The sequence below is a fragment of the Vigna unguiculata genome, chromosome 3 (assembly GCF_004118075.2).
Source record: "Vigna unguiculata cultivar IT97K-499-35 chromosome 3, ASM411807v1, whole genome shotgun sequence".
NCBI lineage: Eukaryota > Viridiplantae > Streptophyta > Magnoliopsida > Fabales > Fabaceae > Vigna > Vigna unguiculata.
The window spans coordinates 7,426,548-7,452,297 of record NC_040281.1 but is presented as its reverse complement, the minus strand read 5'-3'; the positions used below and the strand labels follow the sequence as shown (position 1 = coordinate 7,452,297).

At 30.1% G+C, this 25,750-nt stretch overlaps 3 protein-coding genes, 1 long non-coding RNA gene and 1 other non-coding gene across 6 annotated transcripts; 3 read left to right on the top strand and 2 right to left on the bottom strand.

The window, feature by feature from the left end:
- Positions 1-1,969: 1,969 nt before the first annotated feature.
- Positions 1,970-8,130, top strand: LOC114177688 (probable serine/threonine-protein kinase PBL16). The gene is made up of 6 exons (XM_028063147.1): positions 1,970-2,488; positions 3,356-3,654; positions 4,183-4,318; positions 6,153-6,289; positions 6,532-6,655; positions 7,488-8,130. Exons 1-6 carry the CDS (start codon positions 2,425-2,427, stop codon positions 7,877-7,879), a joined length of 1,152 nt encoding a protein of 383 aa, XP_027918948.1. The 5' UTR covers positions 1,970-2,424; the 3' UTR covers positions 7,880-8,130.
- Positions 8,131-8,998: 868 nt separating this feature from the next.
- LOC114177689 (protein MET1, chloroplastic) lies at positions 8,999-11,608 on the top strand. Its single transcript, XM_028063148.1, has 7 exons — positions 8,999-9,580; positions 9,885-9,991; positions 10,079-10,176; positions 10,302-10,378; positions 10,604-10,724; positions 10,935-10,994; positions 11,249-11,608. The coding sequence occupies exons 1-7, from the start codon at positions 9,162-9,164 to the stop codon at positions 11,387-11,389; spliced, it is 1,023 nt and encodes a 340-aa protein (XP_027918949.1). The 5' UTR covers positions 8,999-9,161; the 3' UTR covers positions 11,390-11,608.
- An 808-nt stretch (positions 11,609-12,416) lies between these two features.
- LOC114177687 (beta-amyrin 28-monooxygenase) lies at positions 12,417-16,065 on the bottom strand. 2 transcript variants are annotated; one of them, XM_028063145.1, is made up of 4 exons: positions 15,510-16,065; positions 14,022-14,477; positions 13,625-13,812; positions 12,417-12,878 (listed from the first exon to the last, which is right to left on the bottom strand). In XM_028063145.1, the coding sequence occupies exons 1-4, from the start codon at positions 16,000-16,002 to the stop codon at positions 12,579-12,581; spliced, it is 1,437 nt and encodes a 478-aa protein (XP_027918946.1). In that variant the 5' UTR covers positions 16,003-16,065; the 3' UTR covers positions 12,417-12,578. The 2 variants fall into 2 exon arrangements, with proteins under 2 accessions (XP_027918946.1, XP_027918947.1); XM_028063146.1 differs by lacking the exon at positions 15,510-16,065 and having other exon boundaries at positions 13,625-13,856; positions 14,022-14,099.
- Positions 16,066-19,212: 3,147 nt separating this feature from the next.
- TRNAF-GAA lies at positions 19,213-19,285 on the bottom strand. Its single transcript has one exon. It is a non-coding gene; the product is annotated as a tRNA-Phe (tRNA).
- A 1,428-nt stretch (positions 19,286-20,713) lies between these two features.
- Positions 20,714-23,615, top strand: LOC114178093. Its single transcript, XR_003603264.1, has 2 exons — positions 20,714-21,166; positions 23,249-23,615. It is a non-coding gene; the product is annotated as an uncharacterized LOC114178093 (long non-coding RNA).
- The last annotated feature ends 2,135 nt before the right edge of the window (positions 23,616-25,750 follow it).

Here is a 25,750-nt window from a genome sequence, read left to right as displayed (position 1 = left end):
AATAAATGATTAAATTGATAAAAAATTTTGAAGAACGACTAATTCCAAATTTCATTAAAGTTTAAGGGACCAAAAACATATTTAACTATTTTTTAAATAGTTATTTTTTTAACTACAAATGTATTTCCAAATTAAAAATAAAAAATAGTATATTAATTTTTTAACGACTAGAATCGAAATCAGAAAATGTTAGAAAGGAAATATATTTATTTATTTTATCAGCTATATATTTATTCATTACCCAAACAATGTCAAAGTTCACTTTTTCTCTGGTTAAAGTTCCTATAGAATTACAAAAATCGTGTTTTATCAATGTATTCAAAATTTCAATACCAAATTTCATAGGACATAAATTATCATCATCTTTTCATTAACCTCAACGAAAAAAGAAAATGGTGTTTTTCAAGATTTTTGCATGACAATTATGAAAAATTGTCCTAAAAATATTTTTTTATGACGATTTTCTGACAAATATAAAAAAGTTTTGAATTTTTGTTTAAGTTATCCATATAAAGGTTAATTCTAGAATCCACATAAACAGTACATTTAACCTATTATAAAATGTCTCTGTCTACTAATTATATATATTTATATATATATATATATATATATATATATATATATATATATATATATATATATATATATATATATATATATATATATTGAGTAATAAAGTGAGAATTAGTGCAAAACAAAATTGTTAGGCAAAAGTTGGTAAATGGGGATGCATGACCACTGTTTGATTGTGGCTTCTGAAAATACTTTTTTTCATACCTTTATAAAACAATTAGAATTTTAACAACAATGGGTCAATGAATTTTATTCTGGGAAACAAAAAGAATAATTTCATCACAGGGAATTAAGTTTCTTTTGAGTGAAATCAATTAATATAACAGTCTTCAAATTCAAACTATCCTCACAGTTGTTTCCAAAAACTAAAAACACACTCAATTTTTTTTTTCTTTTGTTTGAAAGTATTTACTTTAAAAACACTGTACTTGTATATCCTAATCTTTTTTTTAGATCTGTAACTTATCCTATTAATGTAAAAATATTATTATTTTTGTATAATTATTACATTTACTTTAAAAGATAATGTTTTTATCTTACACCTATCAAAATACATACATCACCGTCCAGACACCAGTTGAAACATTAGTATACACATAAATAGATAATGCAGAATATAAATTAATATTATATAGTACATGGTTTTTTGGACTGATTATATAGTGCATGCATATATATATAATCATTAAATGTCATTGGTTAATAAGGATCAATAAAGTGTATATTCTAAGAAAAGCATTTGAATAAACAAATAAAGCAAAGAATGTAATATAGCATGATAATTAGTAGGGATATGTTTTTTTCGCCCACATTTGTTATAAAGATTATTAAATGTGCCATAAAAGTGCATGCATCATCTTGTAAGAGAAACATTTTAATAAGAAAAAAGGGAAAAAAGAAATACAATATGAACACAATAATTATAGACATATTTTTGTTTGAAGGATTTAATGAAAGTGATGATACTAATAGAAGGAAAAAAACTATGAGTGATGATCTTTTCATATTAATTTACAAAAATGGATTAATATTTTTTTTTATATTACTCGTTTTAAAAAAATTACAGGTAGAGATAAGTCGTGTATACGAATTTCGACTTCATTTGAATCATATATAAAATAAATGATATTGAAGTCGCTAATACTTTCAGAAACTTTAATCTTAAACATACAAAACCTCAATATATTGAAGTCGTGTATATAAAACACGACTTAACCCTATCTATAATTTTTGTAAAAACAGACTGAGATTGGTAATATTAAAAATAAATTAAGCTCTTTTTAGTAAATTAATCTCTTTTGATTGGATTAGGAGGAAAGAAGAAAAAAATATTTGATTGAAGGAGAAAGAAAAAGGATGGTTGGGTGTGGTGGTTGCAAGTTTGTGTGTGGAAGAGAAGAAGAGAAGTGTGAAGAAAGACAAAGAGAAAGAGAAAGAAGAAAGAGAGTGATGGAAAAAGATTGGTGGGTATGCATTATCAAAAACATGCACCTTCTATGTGCGCACTAGCATCAAAGTGCACCAAGCCACATTTTGAATCACTACAACCCAGTCGATGTGGGCCCTTCCATCTTCCCCCATAGCCAAGCCAACACCCACCTCATCAACATCATTGCCACTCTTACCTTTCTGTCACCAAAACCCATGTCCCCTTTCACATTTCATCACTCTCTATTTCCTTCTTTTTCTCATTCCTCTCTCTGTTTCCTCCTAAATCTAACCCTTGTCTCTTCAGGAGTCAGATAGCAGCACACAAAAAAGAGAAAAAAAGTTTAAAAAGTTTGGTTTTTGTGATGAGGGGTTGCTGAAGGAGCTGCTTCTGCTGCAAAGGGTGTGTTTGGATTTGTTATAATGGGTAATTGCTGGTGTAGATGGGAGTCATCAGATTATAGAGTTTCATCCAATGTAAAGTCAGGTTGGTTTGCCAACAACGAAAAAAAACCTTGCCTTTCTCTGTTTTCGATGTTTTCTATGATTTTGGTGTTTATAATAACTGCTTTTACTGCATGTTTTCTTGACAAAAATCGTTTCTTTTTTAGGTGGGTAGTAAAATCTTATTCATCTCTTATTTTCCTTCCTTTAGTTTTCAATATTTTTGTCTTTGATAAGTGGTGTTCTCTAAGGATTTTCCCTTGATTCCAGGTTCTTTTTCACTGAAATTTTTCTGTGAATCATTTTGAATTGAAACTTGTGTTAGCTTCATATATGTCATCCTTGTTGATGTTATGCAAATCATTGGAAGACAAAGAGAACAAAAAAATTACAAAATCTTTTCAACTTTTCTAAAGTTTCTTGTATTGTAAAATCTGTTAACATGACCCCTAATCACTTTTTCTTTATGTGTCTGCTTCAAAAGTGAGTCTACATGTAAATGTAATTCTCACGTGGTTAGTGAAAACTCTTAACTCTAGCACGTTCAGTCTTATCTTAACTAAATTTTCTAAGAAATTTGATCTCCTTCACAATTATAATATATTCCCACCATCCATTGCTTTTGAAACAGTATCCTATTTTTCTTCTCTTCATCCAATAAGAGAAAAGAAGTTTATGCAGACTTCTTAATCTTTCTGCATGATATAAAAAGCGTTTCAGTATTCATTTTTTCCTTTCAATATTTTATGCAGAGATAGTGAACAAAATAACAGTGATCTGGTTGGTTATTCTGAGAAAAAAAGGATGAACATAAATATGAATAATATGAATAAGAATAAGTAATCTGTTTTCATGGTTTAAAAGTGCATATCATGGTTTGTTCTCATTTCTCTTATTGATTCACGAGAAGAACAAAACCAGGTAACGAAGGAAAGAAATGATTATGATAGCAAGTTGCCATCAAACCCTGAGGAAGTAGAAGACCTAAGGCGTGACTCTGCTGCAAATCCATTGATTGTATTCAGTTATGATGAGTTGAAGATAATCACTGCAAATTTTAGGCCAGATCGTGTGTTGGGGGGAGGAGGATTTGGAAGTGTGTACAAAGGCTTCATTTCTGAGGAGTTAAGGCTGGGTCTTCCTACTCTTGCTGTAGCTGTTAAGGTTCATGATGGTGACAATAGTCATCAAGGCCACAGAGAATGGCTGGTATATACTTTTTTTCTCTTTCTGTCTATTCTTTTCTATCAAATGATCTACCTGCAAAATCATGATGCTTCACATGCTATGTTTATTCTGCTATGACCACATACTAGTATAATATAAGTTGCTATTTTTTTTAAAAACACTCGACTGAGTTCCTATTTTTGCAAAGAAGACTCGATATGATGGGATCCCTTTTGTTAGATCGACGTTAAGTGTCAAAATGTAGGTCATCTTTTATTTAAAAAGTGTTATGTATCAAAATTATAGGAGTTTCCAAATAGAAGATAACCCAGATTTTGACACATGACAGTTTCAAACTGTGTTAACACTAATTTAACAAAAATGATCACATTAGTATTTTTACTAAAATAGGAACTCAATCGATTAAAAAAGAGATGTAAAGACCAAAACAATTAAAAAATATATATATAAATATAGAGATGAAATTACGAATTAAACCTAGTTGCTAATGTAACAAGACAAACTTATTGTTATAAGGTAAACTAAATTAAGATTTTGGTTGCTTTCTAGGCAGAAGTGATATTTTTGGGACAGCTTTCACATCCAAATCTAGTCAAATTAGTTGGATACTGCTGCGAGGATGAACATAGGGTACTGATATATGAGTACATGTCCCGGGGAAGTGTGGAACACAACTTGTTCTCAAGTAAGTATATCATGCCACCTTTTTTTTTTTTAATTTGAATATTGAAATTTGTTGAAGATTCTCTGTCGACTAAAAATACAACCAAATCATAAGACATAAGTAAACGTTATTTCCCTTACGAGTTTCAGTTTTGTAATATTAAGTTTTGTGAGATTAAGATAGACTCATACTCTTAAAAAAAAAGACATTGTTGAGACATACGGTATTTGTTTAAACAAAGTCTAGAAAAATGTTATTCTGCTTGTGTGTGTAGAATCATTTATCATTACTTTTTACTTGCTTTCCCTTTTTGTGTTTTCTCCGACAATGTTGACATTAACGTAAGGAAATAAAGTGTTGTTTTTAGTTGTACTCAATATAACTTTTAATAGAAGAAGCCTATGACTAATTGAACCTCAACATTCTTTGCCATTCAATCATTTGAGATAGAAAAAACTAAGAGAAGTTACCTTTGAGAGATTTCCTTAATGTAAAACTTTTGTAGGTCCTACACCATTGTCCAATATCTTTTGAGTAATTAAATTATTAGTATATATATGTGTACAACTTTGCATATGTCAAATAATAGTTTAAAGTATTTATAGATTAAATCTAAAATTAATATGTACATTTATCATAAGATAATAAAAATTATTACAACAATTGGATTTTAACTTAATAAATAAAATAGCATCATAAAAATCAGACGATCAGTATTTTCCGTTGTGACACGTAATGAGGGTTAAAATTTAAGTGTTCCTGGGCATAAACATAAAAAAGTAAGTAGCTTAAATATACAAATTTTAACGCATTATTTAATGTTATTATTTGAAAAATATTGTTGTGTTTAAATTCAGACAAAATATCTTACCAATAAATAATTGAGAAAAAAGAGACGTCTTAAACCGAACTATTTTTAGAATTTGAGCCCATGTCTTAAAAAAAAGAATCTGTTTCACGAAAACATTTCGTATGATAAATTTTAATTTATAACTGTAATTTATTGAATTAGAAGTATTGATAACTTATTAATTGACAGATGTAAGATGACACGGAAAAAATATAATTATATAAATTTGATTGCATAAATAAAGTTGTATTTTTGAGAAAAAAATATATTATTATGCAATTATAATTTTAGATTTTTTCAAATAATGAAATTCTTATTAAATATTTTAGTAAATAAATTGATGTAATATGAGTATTAATCAAATTTAATTTTATTTATTTTAAAATTTAAATGTTTTGGTTCCCAAAATACTGCTACATTAAATTTGTTTTTTTACAAGTTTTAGTGTATAAATAAATACTGAAAAGAAATACAATAATCATTTGTCTAAAAAAAATTAAAATAAGTAATGATAAGTAAACGTAAATTAAGGATGATAAAGAAATATAAAAAGATATAAAAAATAGTAAAGAAAGCAAGAATAAGTTAGAAATTTAGATAGTTAAAGTAGCTTATAACTTATAAACTTTTATAATATGCTTTAAGACACTTATAAAACACTTTTGTACGAATTAAATAAACTACTACCTAATTTATTGTTCTTACTAAATATCCTCAAAAACATATTATTAATTTATTGAGACTCACTACTCTTAAAGTAGATAAAGATAAATTCTAAATCCATACAAAGCATATTTATGGATTATAGTATTATTTTCTTGGAGAAAGATGGACTAAGATTTAATGTTGCAAGGACCCCACCACGAACGTTGTAATCATAAAGTCCACTCATGTTCAAAAATCAAAAAACTATTTTGAGTCTTTATTCAACAAAAGAAGACACTTTAATGCTTATTATGGTGCTTTTGTTTGTATATCTAATGTGTGTGCACTTACTGGTCCCAGAAATCTTGCTTCCCATGCCATGGTCCATAAGAATGAAGATTGCATTTGGTGCTGCTAAGGGACTTGCATTTCTTCACGAAGCAGAGAAACCTGTCATCTATCGTGATTTCAAGACATCAAATATTTTATTAGACCAGGTCAGCAACTTCAATAGTGTTTTCCATTGATTTTTTGGAGTTCTTATTTCATAGTTATGCTTGATAGTTATGTCGAAGATCTCACCTTAATTAGATATAAGACGAATTTAGAATATATAAACACATATAAATCTCATTTAACACGTTGTTTTTTAAAGTTGAGTTAAACTTAAATTCTATCTTCCTAAACACAAAACAGTGCTTTCAATTAATCATCTTGGTTTTTTATGTTTCAAAAACAGGACTACAATGCAAAACTTTCTGATTTTGGCCTTGCCAAGGATGGACCAGTTGGAGACAAATCACATGTTTCTACAAGAGTAATGGGAACTTATGGTTATGCAGCACCTGAATACATAATGACAGGTAAAGTACATTCTGAACCCAGAAGTCTGTATTCAAGTGAAACAAAGTTCATATTTTTACTTCTCATAAACCAAGAGTTTTAAAATATTTGTCACAAAATTCAACAAACTCATCAGTCACATGTTATACTATTAGTGTGTGTTGAAATTAGAGTCTTGTCGGTATAATACAAACCGACATAATAACGAGTCCAGATTCTTTATTGGTCTTTTTGGTACTGTCCTCTGCTAAATATTAAAAATAGGTTAAAATATCTTTTTGATCCCAATTTTCGTCAACTTTTTTCAAATAGGTCCCAATTTTTGCGGGGTGCTCAAATAGGTTCTAATTTTGGTCAATTTGATTCAATTAGGTCCTAATTGGGTAACGCCGTTTAAATTGATAACGTTTTACTGTACAGGTGGCTTTTCCTTGCTACGTGTCGAAATACTAATCCTACGTGTCTGTGTTTCTTTACAATGAGGTGGTTAATTAGTGGGTTAAACACATTAAGTTTTTAATTAAATGCAAAAAATTAAAATTAAAAAATAAAGTGTTAGGGTTTAACCTTAAAAATATACTGTATTGATATTTTAAATATTTTTTAATATATTTGAAAACGTCAAAAGTAATGGTAATCCGTATATTATGAAGACACAGATGTAAAACATAAGAAAAACTCAACTAAGAATCCAAATCCTATAATAACTTAAAAAGTCACGTAATTTTAGTTAACTGATTTCTTTTGAAGTTGGTCATTCAACACATAAGAGTTAACTAAAGTTACATTTAGGGTTTATGGTATATGGTTTATGGTTTATGGTTTAGGTCACTGAATCCGTTCGTTGTGCAGGTCATTTGACTCCTAGAAGTGATGTTTACAGTTTTGGGGTGGTTCTGCTTGAGCTTCTGACAGGAAGAAAATCTTTAGACAAGTTAAGACCTGCCAGAGAGCAGAATCTGACAGAATGGGCTATTCCTCTGCTGAAGGAAAAGAAGAAATTTGTAAACATAATAGATCCAAGGTTGGATGGTGATTATCCAATTAAAGCAGTTCACAAGGCTGCAATGCTTGCATATCATTGCTTGAACCGCAATCCAAAAGCAAGGCCTCTGATGAGAGATATTGTGGACTCGTTGGAGCCTTTGCAGGCATACACAGAGGTTCCTATGGGAAAAACAGTGACCATAATCAGTGAGGTTCCTGAATCTGGTTTGAAAATCAAAGATGCAAAATCACTTTAAACATCTTCTCAGTTTCATTTCTCATGTTCTTTGGGAGAGAGAGGTTTTGCCTTAACTTCTTGTGTTTATAAACATGACATATAGGCAATTTCTTTTTGTTCTATCCCTTTCTTTGCTTTTCAACATGGTTTTCATATCTCTGTAACTGGATTACTGTATGAACTCATATCAATTTCAACAGAAACAAAGCAACTCATAGCAGCAAAAATTATATTATCAGCAGAATCTCAAACCTTGTTGGAACCATATCAGTCGAAGCCTTTCTCTGTTATTATTATTTTTCTTGACAGTACTATGTTAATATTGTATTTTAAGTTTTTTTTTTTTGTTTTAGTAAAATCAGTTGTTATGATGAGTAATCTAATGCAGTTTGTATGCATTTGCTTAATTAGTTTTTTTTTTCTTCATAATATAAACAATTTATCTTTTTCATTTTTCAGTGGTTTTTATATCCTGGTTTGGAAAAACTTATGCAGCACGAACTGAACTTCTGAACTTTTTCTTGTTTATTTTTATGTAGATATTTTTAATAAATTTGTTATTTTCTTGCAACAATAATTGCATTAAAAAAATATTATTTTCTTAATTCCATTTGATATGTTCGTAAATATTTAAAATGTTTAGCTTTATTTTCAAACAAATTTTGTATTGCATAAAAAAAGTGAACATTTTTTTATAATTTTAACTAAAAATAGTTGTAGTTATTTTTGTCCACTTTTTAAGCAGTAGCAGGCGTCAATTTTAAAATTGTACAATACCAAAAAGAAAGTATTAATAATGTTAAAAATATCTTAGTATCATAAAATGATTAATATTTGAATATTATTATTAAATTTTAAAGTTATATATATATATATATATATATATATATATATATATATATATATATATATATATATATATATATATATATATATATATGAATAGATTCCCAGAAGAATTTTAATATTCCGATGAAGGTTCTTGATTTTTATTTAACTTCCCATATCTATAGTAAAATTGTTGGAGTAATTGAGGTAGCAGAACCACGTCTCAAACATTGGAAAATCGAAAGGTACACGTGGCATCATTGTAGTGAACTGAATGGATGTGCCTTCATAACCACTTCAGCAATCTTCATTCACAACCTCTCATCTCTGTGTTTGTGGCCCCAACAACGCAACCTCCATTTGTTAACTATGCACAAGCACAGCTTCAGGCACCAAAGGATGTTCCACTCAGAAGAAACACAACATAGAAATTAGCAATTGCACTTTCAAAGTTTTGTGCAATACCATAAACCATGTCATTACCAACCACCACTAGTGGTCACTCATCTCTTTACTCTGCACTAACTTTGCCAAGAACCACCCAAATTCACCCAACCCTGTTTTCTTCCTCCGCCAAGTTCTTTTCTTGCAGAAGCCCCTCGTATTTGGGTGTTTCCTTTTGTTTCTCGAACACCCTTTTGTCAAGACCGTTGCTTTTTGCTGTCAAGGCTTCATCCGGGGTTGGGTCAGAAGCATCCAAACAGGAGAGTGACAAGAGTGAAGAACAAGAGGAGGAACAGTACGAAGAGTACGAGGTTGAAATTGAACAACCTTTTGGACTCAAATTTGCAAAGGGTAGAGATGGGGGAACTTACATTGATGCTATTGCACCAGGAGGATCAGCGGATAAAGCTGGAGTCTTCACTGTTGGGGATAAAGTACTTGCCACCAGGTGTGGTCTTCGTGTTTTTGTTTTTTCCTCTTTCTGTAAGTTTCTTTATTTGGAGAACTGTGGACAAAGTTTAGGGGTTGGTTTTCATATCATGCTTAAGAGACTTTATTGGAGGTCTTATTTATTCTTGGTTGGTTTATGGATGTGGAATTGATGAATTTAATTTATAGGCACTGTTAATGTAAAGTTTTTATGTATATTATGTGATTCGAAGTTCTGTTGTTGAGAAGTAAAAGACTTGTGCTCTTTGTTTTTGTCTCATGATATTTGAGTCTGATATGACCAACATGTTCTATATCTGCAGTGCAGTTTTTGGGACTGAGATTTGGCCAGCTGCGGAATATGGAAGGACAATGTACACAATTCGCCAAAGAATTGGGCCATTGCTCATGAAAATGCAGAAGAGATATGGTTAGTTCAATGTGTTCATTCATTTTGCTCTATAGTCACTTGTGAATTTTTCTTGTGATCTCAGCCATGGGTTTATCGCTTTGACAGGAAAGAGTATTGATAGTGGTGGTGCGTTAACTGAAAAGGAGATTATCAGGGCTGAGAGAAACTCTGGGGTAATCAGCAACAGAGTGAGAGAGATTCAAGTAAGTTTCATGGTTGTGATGAAAGTGTAAAATTGTAGTCCTTACATTCACAAACCATTTTGTATGAGATGTTTTGACTTCTACATAGACATTCATTGCCAATTCTCAAACTTGCAAAATTTCAGATGCTAAATGCTTTGAGGAAAAAGGAACAGAAAGAACGCAGAGAAAGGGATTTGAGAGAAGGATTGCAACTATATAAGTAAGAATTAGCAATTCAAAATCATTCTTTTTTACATTTATGGTGTATCCAGGATTCCTTTCTATCCTTTGTTTGTCTAGCCCTTAAACAACTGGTTAAAGAAAAGACTTTCTTCTCTTCCCAAAAATCTCAATTTTGCATCATATCTTGGTTAAAAGTCTGAAAAATGATGCGATCTCACTGATAATGTTATTGTGCACTCTGTTCCTGGATTAAATGCTGAAGGAATGGAAGCTATAATGAAGCACTAGAGAAATTTGAGTCTATTTTGGGATCAAAGCCAGAACCTGAGGAAGCAGCAGTTGCAAGTTACAACGTTGCTTGTTGTTACTCTAAGCTAAACCAGGTATATGTTTTCTACCATTTGCTACTTAGAACATGCAACTTGACCTGATCTTGGATTAGTTCCTTAATATCCTTGCTGAATAGACACCAACAAGGACAACATACTTTGTAGTTAAGTGAATTCATTAGCCTTGCCAACAAAAAAATCTATGATTTATCTATTTCTCTCTTCATACTTGTATACTAATGGAGAGTAATAAATTTCTAACAGATTCAAGCTGCACTTTCTTCACTGGAAGAAGCCCTGAATTCTGGTTTTGAAGACTTCAAGGTGATCAACCTATTTGAAGTTATTCCATTATGGGGATGGATTCAGTGACTTTTTTTCCGGGAGAAGTCACATAACTTTGCTTAATTTTCATGTGTTGAATGACCAACTTCAATTTTCCAAAAACAAAAATATAAAACAAAACCAGTTAAAAATTGAGCAAAGTTACATGATTTTTCCAAGAAAAAGTCACTGAATCCATTCCCATTCCATTATCATATCGGCTAAGCCATCTAACATTGTTGTTATTTTAACAGAGACTGAGAACTGATCCTGACCTGGCTAATGTCAGGGCATCAGAGGAATTTGATCCTTTATTGAAAAGATTTGATGAATCTTTTATCAATGAGAATGCCATCAATGCCATTAAATCTCTTTTTGGATTTGGTAAGAAATAACGTGTTGTGTGAACACAGGCACAGAGTTTGGCTGACTAAGGGGTTGGTTGAGCAATATGGTAATTATTTTCCATGTGTGTATAACTTTATAGTTTAACTACACAGGTCCCTCATTTTTTGTCCCTGCACTGGGATCTTGCTTTATGTACTACTAGTATAATAATCAAGCAAAATTATAAGAAGCTTATTTATGATCAATAAAATTGTGCATTTCTATTACCTTCTACTTTGTTGCCTGTTTCCTTCATATGGCTCCAAAAAAGAATGTGTAAGTAATCGTAAGGATTTGAATCTGATGAGTCATGAGTTAACTCAATTAAGAGATCTAATGTCCATTCTAGGTCAAAACCATGAGAAAATGAGTTTTGTTGGGAATAATTTAGATGCGAGTCTATGTCTTACATCGATAGAGATGATAAAATTATACACCATATAAGATGAAAGATCTTTAAATTCATTATCTTAAGATTTTTGGTTAAAAGTGATGTCAAATGTCTTATGTGGAGCAAGACTCATGTCACACATTTGAGTTTCCATAAATCATTAACATAAATCATTTACTGCTGATTGCTAATTTGATGAAGTTGCTATTTTTTATGATGTTTCACATATCTGTTTTTCAACCATCAGCAGTTACCTTTCTATAAGATTGTCATTTTTTTTTACTGATTTCAACTTTCAATTCATTATACAAATGCTCATCTTCTAAAACTTTACATATTTTATTAATGGATTGAAATTTCTGTTCTATTTGAGAAAAAAAATTATTAAATATTTAGATTATAAATGTTTTGGAAATAATCAGAGCAATACCAAAGGAAAAACTAGCAAAGAGAAGTTATAGGTTTTATTGGTGCAACTTGTTTGCAGAGGAAAGTCTTGTCTCATATTAAGACTATCTAATTTTCTTATACTGTTTTGGACATGAACTTCGATGTGTCATCTCTTCATTTTCTCGTACACAGAAACAACTTCAAAATGCTAGTATCACAAAGGTTAGACATGAACTTATATGTACTGAATAATAACAGAATAATCAAAGTAGCAAAAAAACTTCATAGAAATCATGGAAGCAGATACAAAAAACTTCTAATCAAAGTAGAAAAAAAGTTTTATTCAAATATAGCACAATAAGTGACTACTTAGAAAGCTTCTAAACCTTGCATTATGTTATAGCTAAGTTATTTGACTAGAAACTAGAAGGATGAAGTCGAATTTCAAGTCCTTTTACTGGTTCTAGCATGGGATCATACTTCAACTTTTCATCAGGAATCACCAATTCCCACTTGAACCGTTTCACGATATTATGCATGAACACAAGTATCTCTAGTCTAGCAAATTCTTGGCCCAAACACATTCTGGGGCCACCTCCAAACGGAACATGTGCAAAGGGTGTAGGTCCTGCTCCTTCAAACCTTGAAGCATCAAAAGTTTCTGGATTCGAGAAGATTGTTGGATCCTTGTGTGATGAACCAGTGTTCCAATGCAACTGTCATAAAACATCATAGATAACGTGATCAACATGAGACAAGGTTCTCTCCTTCAGCATACAATAACTTCTTTTAATGGTCTTCAAAAGGTAACACTTAGTATTGTTGAGTCTCAGAAAGGAAGCTTTTGGTCTAATTTAACATCAGACAGCTCAAGTAGTTCATGGAAACAAATAGAAAAAAAATAAGGACTGAAACAAGGTTGTTGTGGAATGGACTTGTCTAACTCAACCTTACAAAACAAGTTTGTAAGGTGATATTTGTATCTATTTATATACTGTAAACTGATCTTATTACTAATCAAAATGATATCTCCAAAACAGACATTAATGGATGATCTGACGGTGGTTTGATAGACAGAACAAACAACAATATCGGCTTGTAAGGTGAGGTTTACACCCACTTATATATTGTAAACTGACTTTATCACTAGTCAATGTAGAATCTCTAACACAAATATTAACGGGTGATCTGATAGCGGATGGCAAGATAGACCGAACAAACAACAAATCTCATTAGGATAGACTCTAAACCATGATTTTGATACTATGTTAAAAAGTGAACTTTAAACCTAACTCAATCTTACAAAACCGACTTAAGGTGAGATTTGTACCCACTTATATTATATATTGTAAACTGACCTTATCAATAGTCAACCTGGGATCTCTAACAAAGGTTAAATTGAACATGTCTCAAGAAAGCAAGGTAATAGAAAAGAAAGTTCTGCCAAAGAAAGGAAAAATACCTTCCAGCCTTTAGGGATGTTATAATCAGCATAGGTGAAATCCTTTATAGCTTCTCTATAAGCACCACTGACTGGTGGAGACAGCCTCATAACTTCACACACAACATTCCAAGAGTATTTCATTTTCTGAACATCTTCCCACTGCAACAATTCCCCCACCTCTTTCCCTTGAATAATTTCAAGTTGTTCTGTCATAAAAATAACTTCAACATTTATCCTGATCATGTTATGACTGAAAAATAGCTGTCAGCAACAGTTTGCTATAACAATCTTCTTTGGGTGTGTTTGAACAAGAAAATTAAGAAGAAAAAAAAAAAGATGAAGTTCTCCATGATCCATGAGTATCCAAATGAAATCTTCATAGGAAACAAACATGGTTCAGGATTTTATTACTAACCTTTCAAGACATGCTCATAAACTTGAGGTAACTGTCCAAGATATTTCATGACCAATGATAAAACTGATCTAGCAGTATCATGGCCAGCAAAAAGTAGAAGAAGTATGTTATCAAGAATCTCCATTTCTGTCATAAACCTTCCACTTGGGTCAGATGTAAGAAGCATGTGTGATAGAAGGTCTTGAGTAGGTGATGCTCTCTTCTCCTCCAAATCCACTTTCCTTTTCTCCAGAATCAGTTTAATTTCTTTCCTTATTTCATCTGCAGCTTTTATTGCACGATGAAACCTTGTTCCAGGAATGTTGAGGGAGAAGCCAACGATCCCTTTCAGAAATGCATCAAACTTTAACGAAAGCTTTGATATTTGTGCAGAGTCTTCAATGCTTAAAAATAAGCAACAAGCCAATTCAAACGTGTATAGCTTTACAATTGGATGGACAAAAACCTTCTCCTTTCCTACAAAATTGCAGAGTAACAAAAGTATCAAAAACAATTTATCACAGTATAAATTTTCTCTTTCGTTTCTAATGCATAATCAGTTTTTATTGATGAAACAAAATAATATTAGTCAATCATCACCTTTTAATCATTGGAAAAGCTTTAAAACAGTGTCATCTATCGGAAATAATTCAAGTGTGAATCTAAATCATACATTGGATAGAAAATCCAAAATTAAATACTATATAAAATAAAAGACCCATGAATTCATTATTTTAAGGTTTTTGATTAAAAGTGATATCAAATGTTTCATAGGTGTGTAAGACTAATGTTAAATGTAGTCATTGAGAAATTTTATATATATATATATATATATATATATATATATATATATATATATATATATATATATATATATATATATATACACACACACACAATTTCTCAATGTATGAAAAATATAAACCCATCAATGATATCAAATATGGTTGGAGTGACCGACTTACATCACTATAACAATCAAACCATAACCACAAGGGTATATGTAGATCATCAACATACAACTCACTCTTGAAGGGAGATTGTTGAAAATAGTTTAAGTGTGAGTTAAAGTCACACATTAAATAAAAAAGACAAAATTAAACACTATATAACATAAAAGACCCATAAAAATAAGAGTTTGATGGAGAGAAGCCCTGCTTGATAGATTTGTTTGGATCATAAATTTGACACTTCTCATCTATCAGTTGACAAGTTGAGCTGTACCACTACAAAATGTTTAGGATTTGTTTGTGATACTTGTACACACTATAATAACTGTATAAGCATGGTAAGAGAGGATATGATAGTTTCCAATAAGGTTCAAGAACGTGGTATTCTCCACCAAAACTGAAAAAGGATCACACCAACACCAAGATTTTTTTTGCTTGATCATCGATACAAAAATTTAATCATCAAAGCATTATTTAACTATCTGATGGGTAAATCTTTGGCAGCACAATTCTGATATGTATATGACCAAGCAAACAAATAATTGAGGTATTATGTTACCTTTCCAATAAGTGTCTATATGGTGCTGAGCAATTCTATCCATTTTTGGCAAGTAATTTCTGAGTGTTTCTGCGTTAAGAAAGTTCATGAGCAACTTTCTCACCATCTTTGCCTCATCACCAACCTTGGTAACAAGGGACAACCTTAACAGCTTCCTCACCGAACTAGGCCACCACACTTGAACATTCTTGTTCTCATTGCTAAACAGAAACTTGTTCCCAGCTGGTCCGCAAAACACAACAACAGGGTTTCCAAACATCGATGTCTTGAACACCCTTGAGTCATATTTCTCCACTCTCTCTTGTAGGAACCTCAACACGTTGCCCTCAACCATTGCATGCATGAACTCAAAGGTTTCTCCAACTACAGGCCACCCTAATCTTCCAGGAGGAAGATTAAGGTTTCTGAGTCTCACCATTCTTCTCATGAAATGCAGACAAAGGACAAAGAATGCCAAAACTGCTGGCAAAACTACAAGATTTGAAACCTCCATAAGGGTTAGTGTCCTTAAACTGAAGGGCACAAGAGAGTATCAAAGAAGAACCAGAAAAACTGATGGATGAAAAAGTTTTGTAATAGGACTGAACCAGAGAAGCCATATATATATATAAAAGAAAAAGTTTCAAAACTTACCTTAACATCAAATTTTTACACTTTCAAGCTTTGTAATTATTTCATAAGTAGTAAAAGAATACTTGAGGTTGTGAAATGTGATTTCAGTTAACAAAAATCATTTTTTTACTATTAAATTTTGATAACTTTCTCTATTAATTTTAGGTGTTATTTTCTAAGTTTTTTTTTTTTTTATTTTTTTCATTCTCAATATTCAAAAATCACTTACAAAATGACACAAGTAAAAAAAATTATCAAAATTTATCTTTCTTTTTTTTTTCCTTATCCTGAACTTTTTTGAAAGAAAAAGTTGGTCCTCCAATTACAGAACACGAAAGTGACATTTCCGTATTATATCATAAAATCAGTCCTTCGTGCCCATAACTATGCCATAACTGTAACGACCATTAAGGTTCATAAATAAATACAAAATTAAAAAAAAAATGTTTTTTATATAATAATTTATGCTAACAGTTTTCTTTTCTTTTGAATGGTCAACTACCACATATTTAGAATTCTTTTACATAAGATTTTAATTTATTCTTTTTCAAAAATACAAATCGATATATAGCTTAAGTATTTTTTTTATTATAATAACTTTTTCAAAGATTCTCCATTTGGTTTCACTTTTTAAAAAATAAGACAATATAATTTTTTCTGTAAAATTGATAACAATAACTTTACAACAATGACATATAATATAAACAATGATCATAATTTTTTCGGAAGTTTATCAGAGAAATCAGAAATTAATACAACTCTCGACTTAAAATATTAAATCAATAATTTTATGGATTATCTATCTTATGTGGTGTTCACTTTTTATTTTTAAGTAAATCATATGAAAATCTTTAAAATAATAAAGCGTAATTATAAAATTAAAATAATAATAATAATAGAATAAAAAGTACAAAGTAAAATGGATAAATTAATTCTAAAATATTATAAATTAATTATAACTAATTTACTATTTAAATGTTATTTCATCCATAAGTAAGATTTCACATGTGTTAACGAATTTAACGAGTCGTTTACTTTTTCTAATATGGTATCTAGACATTATGACACATGTCATCATGACAAGGAGAAAAAGATGTTATATAAATCTTTATTACTATGATTGGTAATTTAGTATGTGTTGTAAACATTAATATTAAAACAAACTTAATATTTAGTTAATAAATGTCGTTGATCTGGAAATGAATGATGAAGAATAAAAAATAAGTAAACGTTGTATTACAGAAACTGTATCCATGTGGTGAACCGACAAATGAAAGCACTGAGGAAAATGCGGGTTAAGGATAGAACAGTGCAAAGGCTTAGTGGGATTCAAAGACCATTTTTTTTTATTAAATAATAAATATTAGTTGATAATATTTAAGTAAATTAATTAATTTCATTTGTTTGTTTAAAATAATTAATATTTATGATTTGCTTGATGATATGAAAGCTATGTGATTGTTTCTTTATTTGTGGTTTCGCGAAGACACATGATGATGGAGTTTTGCTCTCTACCATTGATCATAAAGTTATGTCATGTACAATGGTTAACAACTTCTATCTTCAAAGGTGGTGTTAATTATTATATCGAGACTAATGGATAAGAAATTAAGAACATAGTATATTATTTAAGTTATTAATGTTTTTGTCTCTAATTTTATTCACTGGGTATTTTTTAGAATAATGTTTGTAAAACAGAATTATATATCTATTGTTTTTTACAGATTTAAAAAATATAAATAAATAAGGTGATATTTTTCGTCATGAGGAGGGAAAATAAAATATAAAATCAGATAATGTTTTCAAAAGTGGTAATACGTGGTATACAAAGGCTTAGCAACATGATAATATTTGTATGGTTCTAATTTTTCCCAATTTACTGTAAGCAATAAGTTATAATATCTGGTTATTGTTCAGAAGAGATTTTTAAAAATAAAATTTCAAATATGAAAAAAATTAACGTTTTTTTAAATTAAAAAAAAATTCAAAAATTATGTATTTGTTTTACAAATTAATTTATGAATAAACAAGTTTTAATTAAAGAAGAAAAAAAAATATTTTCCTATCATATAATATTTGAGGAAAAACCGTACTCAAAACTTTTGATTTTAGTAAACATAATTCGGAAAATATTTAGTTAAACATACCATTTAATTCGACGAAAATTGGTTATTAGGAAAATGATAAATCTCTCACATCGAAAATTTTAACACATCTTGATTTTTAAACTATAAAAAAAATTAAGTAACTTTTCTTGTTTAACATATTAAAGAACATTTTAAGTTAATAGTTATTTATATCGATTCAGTTTTAATATCAATCTAAACGAAATTTATATTTAGTTGGGTTAAAAGAATTATATTTCTTATTATTTACAATTTACGATCTCTTTTTTGACAATTGAGTCATCAAAAATTAAAGTTGTAATTTTAACTTTAATATCAATTATTAGGATCGAGCATTTATCATTAAATCAAAACTATGCTTACGTAGAAAAGTGTGAAAAAAAAAACTTAAAAGAAAAACAACATTGGCTCATGTTGATGTGTTTGAAGATTGGAAAGAGGAAATTGTAAAAGAAGAAAGAAGAAAAAGAAAAAGAAAAGATGAGAAATGAAATGATGGTATCAAGTCTTCTTGGGTCTGTAGAAAATGGAACCTTGGCCTTGCAATTGTTGGCATCCCAATCGACAACCTTTGTCGCATTGTGCAATTTTTGCAGCTGCAATCTTCATGCATATGGGCATGCATTTTTCCAAACATGCAGAGAAGGGTACCCTTTCCGCATCAACATTTTTTCCGCCACCCTGAGAACATGTTGTTGCTGCTGCTGCATCTATCATCTCCAATCTCATCAACAAAGCCAACATCACCATACCCAACCATTTGTAAACCATTCTCTTCCTTCTTCGCTGCCACACCAATTTTTATCCAACCTCTTCTTCCCTTCTATATCTCTGGTCGCTATCCATTCTTTGACCCTTTTTTCCACAAAAACTAATGTTCAAAAATCATTAACTCTCTCTCTCTCTGTCTCCACTTTCTAATAATATCAAATCAAAAAAAAAATTAAAAAATTAAAAAATCAAAATGCGGTGAACGTGGATCGAACACGTGACCTTCAGATCTTCAGTCTGACGCTCTCCCAACTGAGCTATCCCCGCAAGTTGAAAACTACACGCAAGGCAACATTATTGACTTTTAGTTAATTAGGTGACATGCTGTCACTTTTTTTTTTTAACTGACTAAAATATTAATAAATGTTATGTTATGTTTTATAATTAATGTAAAAATTATACTTCGATTAAACAAATAACTTTTATTGTTATTATGTATTGGATAACAAGTCATGTTGTATGATTTACACCTTATCATCTATAGCAACTGATGAATGATCATAGCCACCATTATTTTTATCCAACACTTTTAAACTACAAATACTATAAATTATAAGATTTGTAAGTATTTAATATACTAAAATGATTAACAGAATCTTACTTCAAAATATCTGAATTTCTGAGAAAATTTAAACTTGAATAAGTAATTATTGTATAATGTTATCTTCAAATTAAGTTCGTTTAAAGTAAAAAAAAAAAAATCCATTTACAATAAAATAAACAACAACAAATACTGCATAATATCATTGAACCAAACAATTTATTAACATATCTTATCTTATCTTATCATATTACTAAAACAAAACTATTAATATTTAATAACATTAAGAAGTAATTGATCCAAGTAATATAAGATTTTATTTTCTTAAACAAGTTATGGAACTCTCCTACATATTATAACTATAAAATATATTAGTTTCAAATATTAAAATAATCATTCGTACAAAAATATTTGAGGGCACAAATTAAAATTATAGTAAATACAAAGTTATTTAAATTTTAATTTTTCTTAAATATTAGATTAATGTAAGATAAAATAAGTTTAGTTGTACTTATAATAATTAGTAATTAAAAAATGAGAAGTTGAGAGCTAAATTATTGCCATGTATTTTCTTAATTTTAATTAGTAAAATTGGTAATTTTGGTTTTATTAGGATGAATGACAAAGGCTTACTTCAGCTGTGTTAAGAAAGTCCTTGAAGTCTCCTTCAATAAGTTTTTTATACCTTCCAACATTGAAACGTGTACATTCACACATTGTATCTCGGATCAATTACGATGAAAATATACTTTAGAAAAAAAATATATACAGGTGTAATATATATATATATATATATATATATATATATATATCATAAAATAAAATAAAGTGATAGATTTCTCATGATAGACTTAAACGTAAAATTTCATAGAATTATTTGTACTCTAAAATATAAATATCTATAGAACTTTTTTCGTGTAATAGCTATTATTTATGTTTTGGTAATTAATTTATTTTATTAGCCCGAACAAATGTTCTATGATTAATTGTATACAAATATAATTATACAACCACCGCGTGAACATTAAAAAAAATGCACTTTTTATTAAAATGTATAAAAATATATATTATATGATTTAAAAAAAAAATCCCTCTTCTTTTGTTAAACTTAACTAACTATAATACTAAACAATTATTAGAATCTACATTGTTTAATAAAGTGTCACCATTGAGACTAGTCAACAACTCCATGGAAGAAACGCGAAGAATAAAATCAGAGGATGAAATCAGAAGTTAGAGATTAGGTAGGTCAAATTTGGATGATGATGGTGACGGTGGTGGTGGTGATGGATTGATTGTGATGGTGAGAGTGAGGAAAGGGAAGGGAATAACAAGGATCCGAAATGGTGTGGAACAGCATGGTGGTGTTGGCGGTGGCACGTGCGTCAGCGGAAGCGTGGGAATGCATTGCGGAGCCTCTGAGCAGTGACCAGATTCTGGATCTGGTTTGCTGTTTCCCTTTGCATCAACTCGCTCTCTGTCTCTACTCCTTCTTCTGCGCTCCTCACTTCAACTATTCCTATTTCCCTTCTGATTCCGACGAAGACGACGATGATTCTTCTCGCTTCGACTACTATTACCAATCCTACTCCGACTCAACTCAATAGGTATTCTTTCTATTTCAATTTCCTTCCGCTTGTTTTCGTATTCATTCATTCACTCATTCTCACGCAAACGCCGTATCTAATTTCGCTTACGCTGTGTTTGGATTAGTACGTTATTTGTTTATCTCGATTAAACAAAGGCTTGCTTCTAGATTTTGAGCAATTGCAATGTATTTTTCTCTGTTTGATGAATTTCATATTGCAATCTAAGGATACGCTTGGCTGTATTTCGATAATTGAAAATTAGACTCTGGAATTAGGAATAGCATAGAACTAGGAATTTTACTTTCTCTTTAGTTTGTACAATTTTATCTATTTTTTTGGTGGAGGAGATAAAATATAAGACAAACTTTGGTTTTTTTATATGCTTTTGGCATTATTTTTAATTACGGTGTTTCTTTTAGGTAGTTTGTTAAGTAAAAGTCTGTGTTAATGTCATCGAGGTGAAACCAGCATTGAGATATTTTGGGATAAACTTATCCAAAAAAAAATGTGAGAAAGTTGTGGAGATGAAAAAAAATAGAATCATAAGCTAAAATTAGGTGCGGAGAAATCAATGTGAGTGAGTTTCTGTTACAAACTACTTTATATATAAACTAATTTTGATTTATGGAGTTTTTTTTTTTTTTTGTAAGTATTTGTGGATAAGTTTAGTCAAACAGATCGTAATTTGGATTACAGAGCAATACTGATAACTCTTAAAGGAATTGCATCTAAGTTTTGTTGAAAAGAAGCGAAAAAAGTAAAGGTTTGCTTTGTTGTTTGTTCACGAGGGGAATATGTCACTTTGATCCCATGAAAATATACTTTGTGGATTCAAATTTACCCAAGAATAGTTCTATATGTTGCACCTACTTTTATTCTAATTCCATCATCAGAAGTGTGTGCAGGAGATGAAGCTTATCATTGTAGAATGATGTAGAAATTAACAACTTTTATTGGAAAAGAGTGTAGTGTCATTTTATATTGAAGGTTTTTAAGTTAGCATGTACGTTGTCTCTTCTTGGGGGTGAGCTGTGCCTCTGAAAGATTTTAGTTCATAGATTTTCGGAAGAGGGCTGGAGGCAGTGTCCGGTTTGATCTGGGAAGATTTTTTACTGTGCCTGATGTTGTCATTAAAGCGCAAGAGGAAACGTTCTATTTCCTCTCTGCCTGGAAGAATTTCTTCACACATAAGTTGGCTCATTTTAGCATTCTTAACATCCGTCGGCTAGATTTTATGTACTTGAGTTAATTATGAAGCTCAAGTTAGCATAACAATTTGAGTCAAATGCATCAGCAGACCAGTGATTTATTCCTATTCTCAAATAAAGTCAATCCTTGTTCATCTATAGCCTTCTCGGACAGATTGATATTTTGAGTAAAGTGCACCCGTAATCCAGTGACGGCATAAGATCTCTGACTTTTGTTTGTCCACTTTTCGAAATTTTTCGTGGTGGTCGTTATCTTGAGTATCACTCCCTCAGAATAAGGGATTACATTCCTGGAATCAGTTCAATTGCCAGTGTATTAACATCATCACTCACTACCACAGACAGGATCACCAATTGCGAGTCTACTTTCGGAATGATTATTTTCCTGACCATACCAAAGATAATAAGAGGAGTGAGAAATGCATTCATTTTCTTTCCATCATAAAAGATTCCAGTGAACCAAAAGTTAGCTAATAGGTTTATTTAGAAATCCACAGAATACCATTTCCTTGACTGTATTCCCAATATTATCAGAAGAACTGCTGTTTTATGGTTAAAATTTTATCAAATAATCAGCAGTGTGTTCGCCTTGTTGATTACTCAATAGGTGTAAGTTCTTGTGATTACTCCAGTAGTTAAGCAAAATTTGAGAAGTCGGAACTTTAGACATGCTACAAATTGAGTTTTATATATTAGGAAATCCTTCTTAAATTTCCTGTACCATTGGTTCCTCGATGAAATTTTGATGTTCTTTTGGGAATTTAGATTATGAGAGATACAAGTAGGACATTGGTTTGTTGTTCGTCCAAATTCTGAGATCATCTGCTGCAAGTTATCATCCTTAGACTCTTCATTGTATCTCTACTTACCACGCTTTATGCTCTTTTGATAGGAAATTGCCTGCTAATTATGTGTATGAAGTGATGTAACGAGACTTCGTTTGGTACGACACGAGAGATCCTCAATTGCTCAATTGTCTAGTTGATAATAGATGGTGAAATCTTTTTCTGTTCTTTTCTTTTTCAGAATACGATGACACCAAGGACTTTAGCAGTGTTCAAGCTGTCCCCATTGTATAAAAGCATACACTTAGATTATTGTAGTTGATTGATTCATCTCTTCACATTGTATACCCTTGTAAAAAGTGATTTGTGAGTGGTAAGATAATTTTAAGGTGCCCTTGAAGGGGTGTTGTGATATAAATTCAAAACTGAACTTTGTTTAGTAAATATATATATAGTACATACATTTTCTCATCACATATTTCTCAAAATTTAACCTTTTTTTTTATGCTTCTTTTCTTGAGTATATATATTATATACAGGCTAATTTGCTCCGAAGCTAAAGAATAAAATAAATAGTATCACAATTCATGTGCAGTATTCTTTACTGTGTTTGGTTCGATACATGTCTGAGTGTGTTTGTGTGTATATATCGCATTTAATTGAGAAATTTGAATGGGTGGAAAAATGAGGGGACAAATGTTCTTTCCTTTTATTTTTGTCTCCTCCCCAATATTATTATTAGGACATTTTGCAGGAAAAAACGTAGTAATTTTTAACTTTTGAAGTTTGTAAACTATTAAGATGTTATGGATACTTCTGCATGGTGAAGAAAAATAGATGTCATACATCATGGCTAACTGTGTTGCACCAGTTCTTACCAAAAGTGGAAGGCAAAAAAGATTCCTTAAAATCCAAATTTTTGTATGATCCAAGCCTAAACCCCTTCTGAACCCAGAGTTCTAAAACTACAGTTCCACACCCAAAAGAGTAACCCGCTACCCACAATCATTATCAAACATTATAAAGAGAAAATATTTCATCCCTTAATGTCGAACACCAAAGATCCTAGTGTTTTCATACCAAATGAAAGCCGAAAACAAAGCACGGATCCCATCACACAACAACGATGAGAGGGGCATCCGTCATTTCTCTGGTTCACAATTCTCTTAGACTATTGTTATCAATCCATAAGTAGAGTTTATGCTTCTCTCGTGCATTTGTTATTAAATATGTTTTTAACACCTATCTTTGATGTGAAATTTAAATTTTTCTTTGTGCGAATTTTAATAGATTTTGGTCCTGACACTCAAGATGACTAGATATAGTTCTTCTAACCTAAGTCACTCAAATTTGTTTAGATGTGTCAAATTGTGCTTTAAAATACCATTTAAGTTGTTCAGATCATTTTACTCGTTCTAACTCAAATGTCAGCATATGTTATTTAACACATAAAAAAATTATTGTCCTTATATTAAAATAGATTCACTGATTTTAAAAGTTTGGATATAAAATTGTATCAGATTAAAACATATTTCACGTCCAACCAACTTTAAAGATTACAAACATATTTAATCTTAAATAAATAAAGGGTTTAATTTTGTCACATTATTTCCAATATAGAGATTTTTGTATCACCAATATGTTAAAATCCATCTTAGATATAACTTTTACCTTATTTATTATAAAAATTTCTATAACTTTCAATTATGTAAGAATCCATGATTAATTAAAAGTTAAAAATCATTTATTCCAGTTAAATTCTATAATCAAATCCTTTTCAATAATAGTCAAAGATTAACAAGGGATAATTTCTTCATGTACTTCTATCATTTCTATATGCATTTTCATAAATTTTGTATTTCAAAATACAAAAAATTATATTTCAATCTGTATATTTTGAAATAAAAAATTAATAATGTATTATGAACTGCACAATCCAAAATATAAATATATTCTGAGTGATATAATTTGAAAAATATTTTTTGCACTACGAATTATGTATGCTGAAATACAAAAGAAAATATGCATTCCAAAATATATATTTTAAAGTATAAAAATTATATTTTAAATTACTCCAAAATACAAAAATTTACAGGGTGCAGAAAAATATTTGTGGAAGTACAGTAAAAAACTGCATAACAATAGTCTATACAGTAAAAGACCCATCTATGGGTGTGAGTGGACTCGGCACTACCAACAAGTAACCCATACTTACATTTGTTTTTTTTTTTTTACATTGATTGCGAACCGATGCAAGCAGCATTAACATGAGTTGGACTAACTGATCTAACTTACGTATGTAAGCTATTTTTTAATACATGAGATTTAAAGGATAATATAAAAAAAAAAGGACATGACATAAAATAAAATAATTTTCCGTTATAGTCTAATTAAAAATTAGGATCAGTTATTCTTCCTTATTATTCATTTATTTTGTTCAATATAAGCTTTTTATTGATAAAAATATTTAATCAAGTCTCTCACTTTTAAAATCATAAACATGTAATTTCTTTAGGATTTAAAGAAATTCTAAATTTTAAAAATATAGTATTATAACTATTTTATCCATTAGAATTGACATCATTAGTTTTGTAAATTGTCGCTGTATA

What these genes read in the sequence shown, in the direction of transcription:
- LOC114177688 (XM_028063147.1), top strand. Translation starts at nt 2,425, where the DNA reads ATGGGTAATTGCTGGTGTAGATGGGAGTCATCAGATTATAGAGTTTCA. An exon ending in AAGGCCACAGAGAATGGCTG is followed by an intron (nt 3,655 to 4,182) that starts GTATATACTTTT and finishes GTTGCTTTCTAG; the next exon opens with GCAGAAGTGATATTTTTGGG. An exon ending in CAAATATTTTATTAGACCAG is followed by an intron (nt 6,290 to 6,531) that starts GTCAGCAACTTC and finishes TTTCAAAAACAG; the next exon opens with GACTACAATGCAAAACTTTC.
- LOC114177689 (XM_028063148.1), top strand. Translation starts at nt 9,162, where the DNA reads ATGTCATTACCAACCACCACTAGTGGTCACTCATCTCTTTACTCTGCA. An exon ending in ACAGAGTGAGAGAGATTCAA is followed by an intron (nt 10,177 to 10,301) that starts GTAAGTTTCATG and finishes GCAAAATTTCAG; the next exon opens with ATGCTAAATGCTTTGAGGAA. An exon ending in GAAGGATTGCAACTATATAA is followed by an intron (nt 10,379 to 10,603) that starts GTAAGAATTAGC and finishes TAAATGCTGAAG; the next exon opens with GAATGGAAGCTATAATGAAG.
- LOC114177687 (XM_028063145.1), bottom strand. Translation starts at nt 16,002, where the DNA reads ATGGAGGTTTCAAATCTTGTAGTTTTGCCAGCAGTTTTGGCATTCTTT. An exon ending in TTATGAGCATGTCTTGAAAG is followed by an intron (nt 13,813 to 14,021) that starts GTTAGTAATAAA and finishes TTTTTATGACAG; the next exon opens with AACAACTTGAAATTATTCAA. An exon ending in ACATCCCTAAAGGCTGGAAG is followed by an intron (nt 12,879 to 13,624) that starts GTATTTTTCCTT and finishes GTTTTATGACAG; the next exon opens with TTGCATTGGAACACTGGTTC.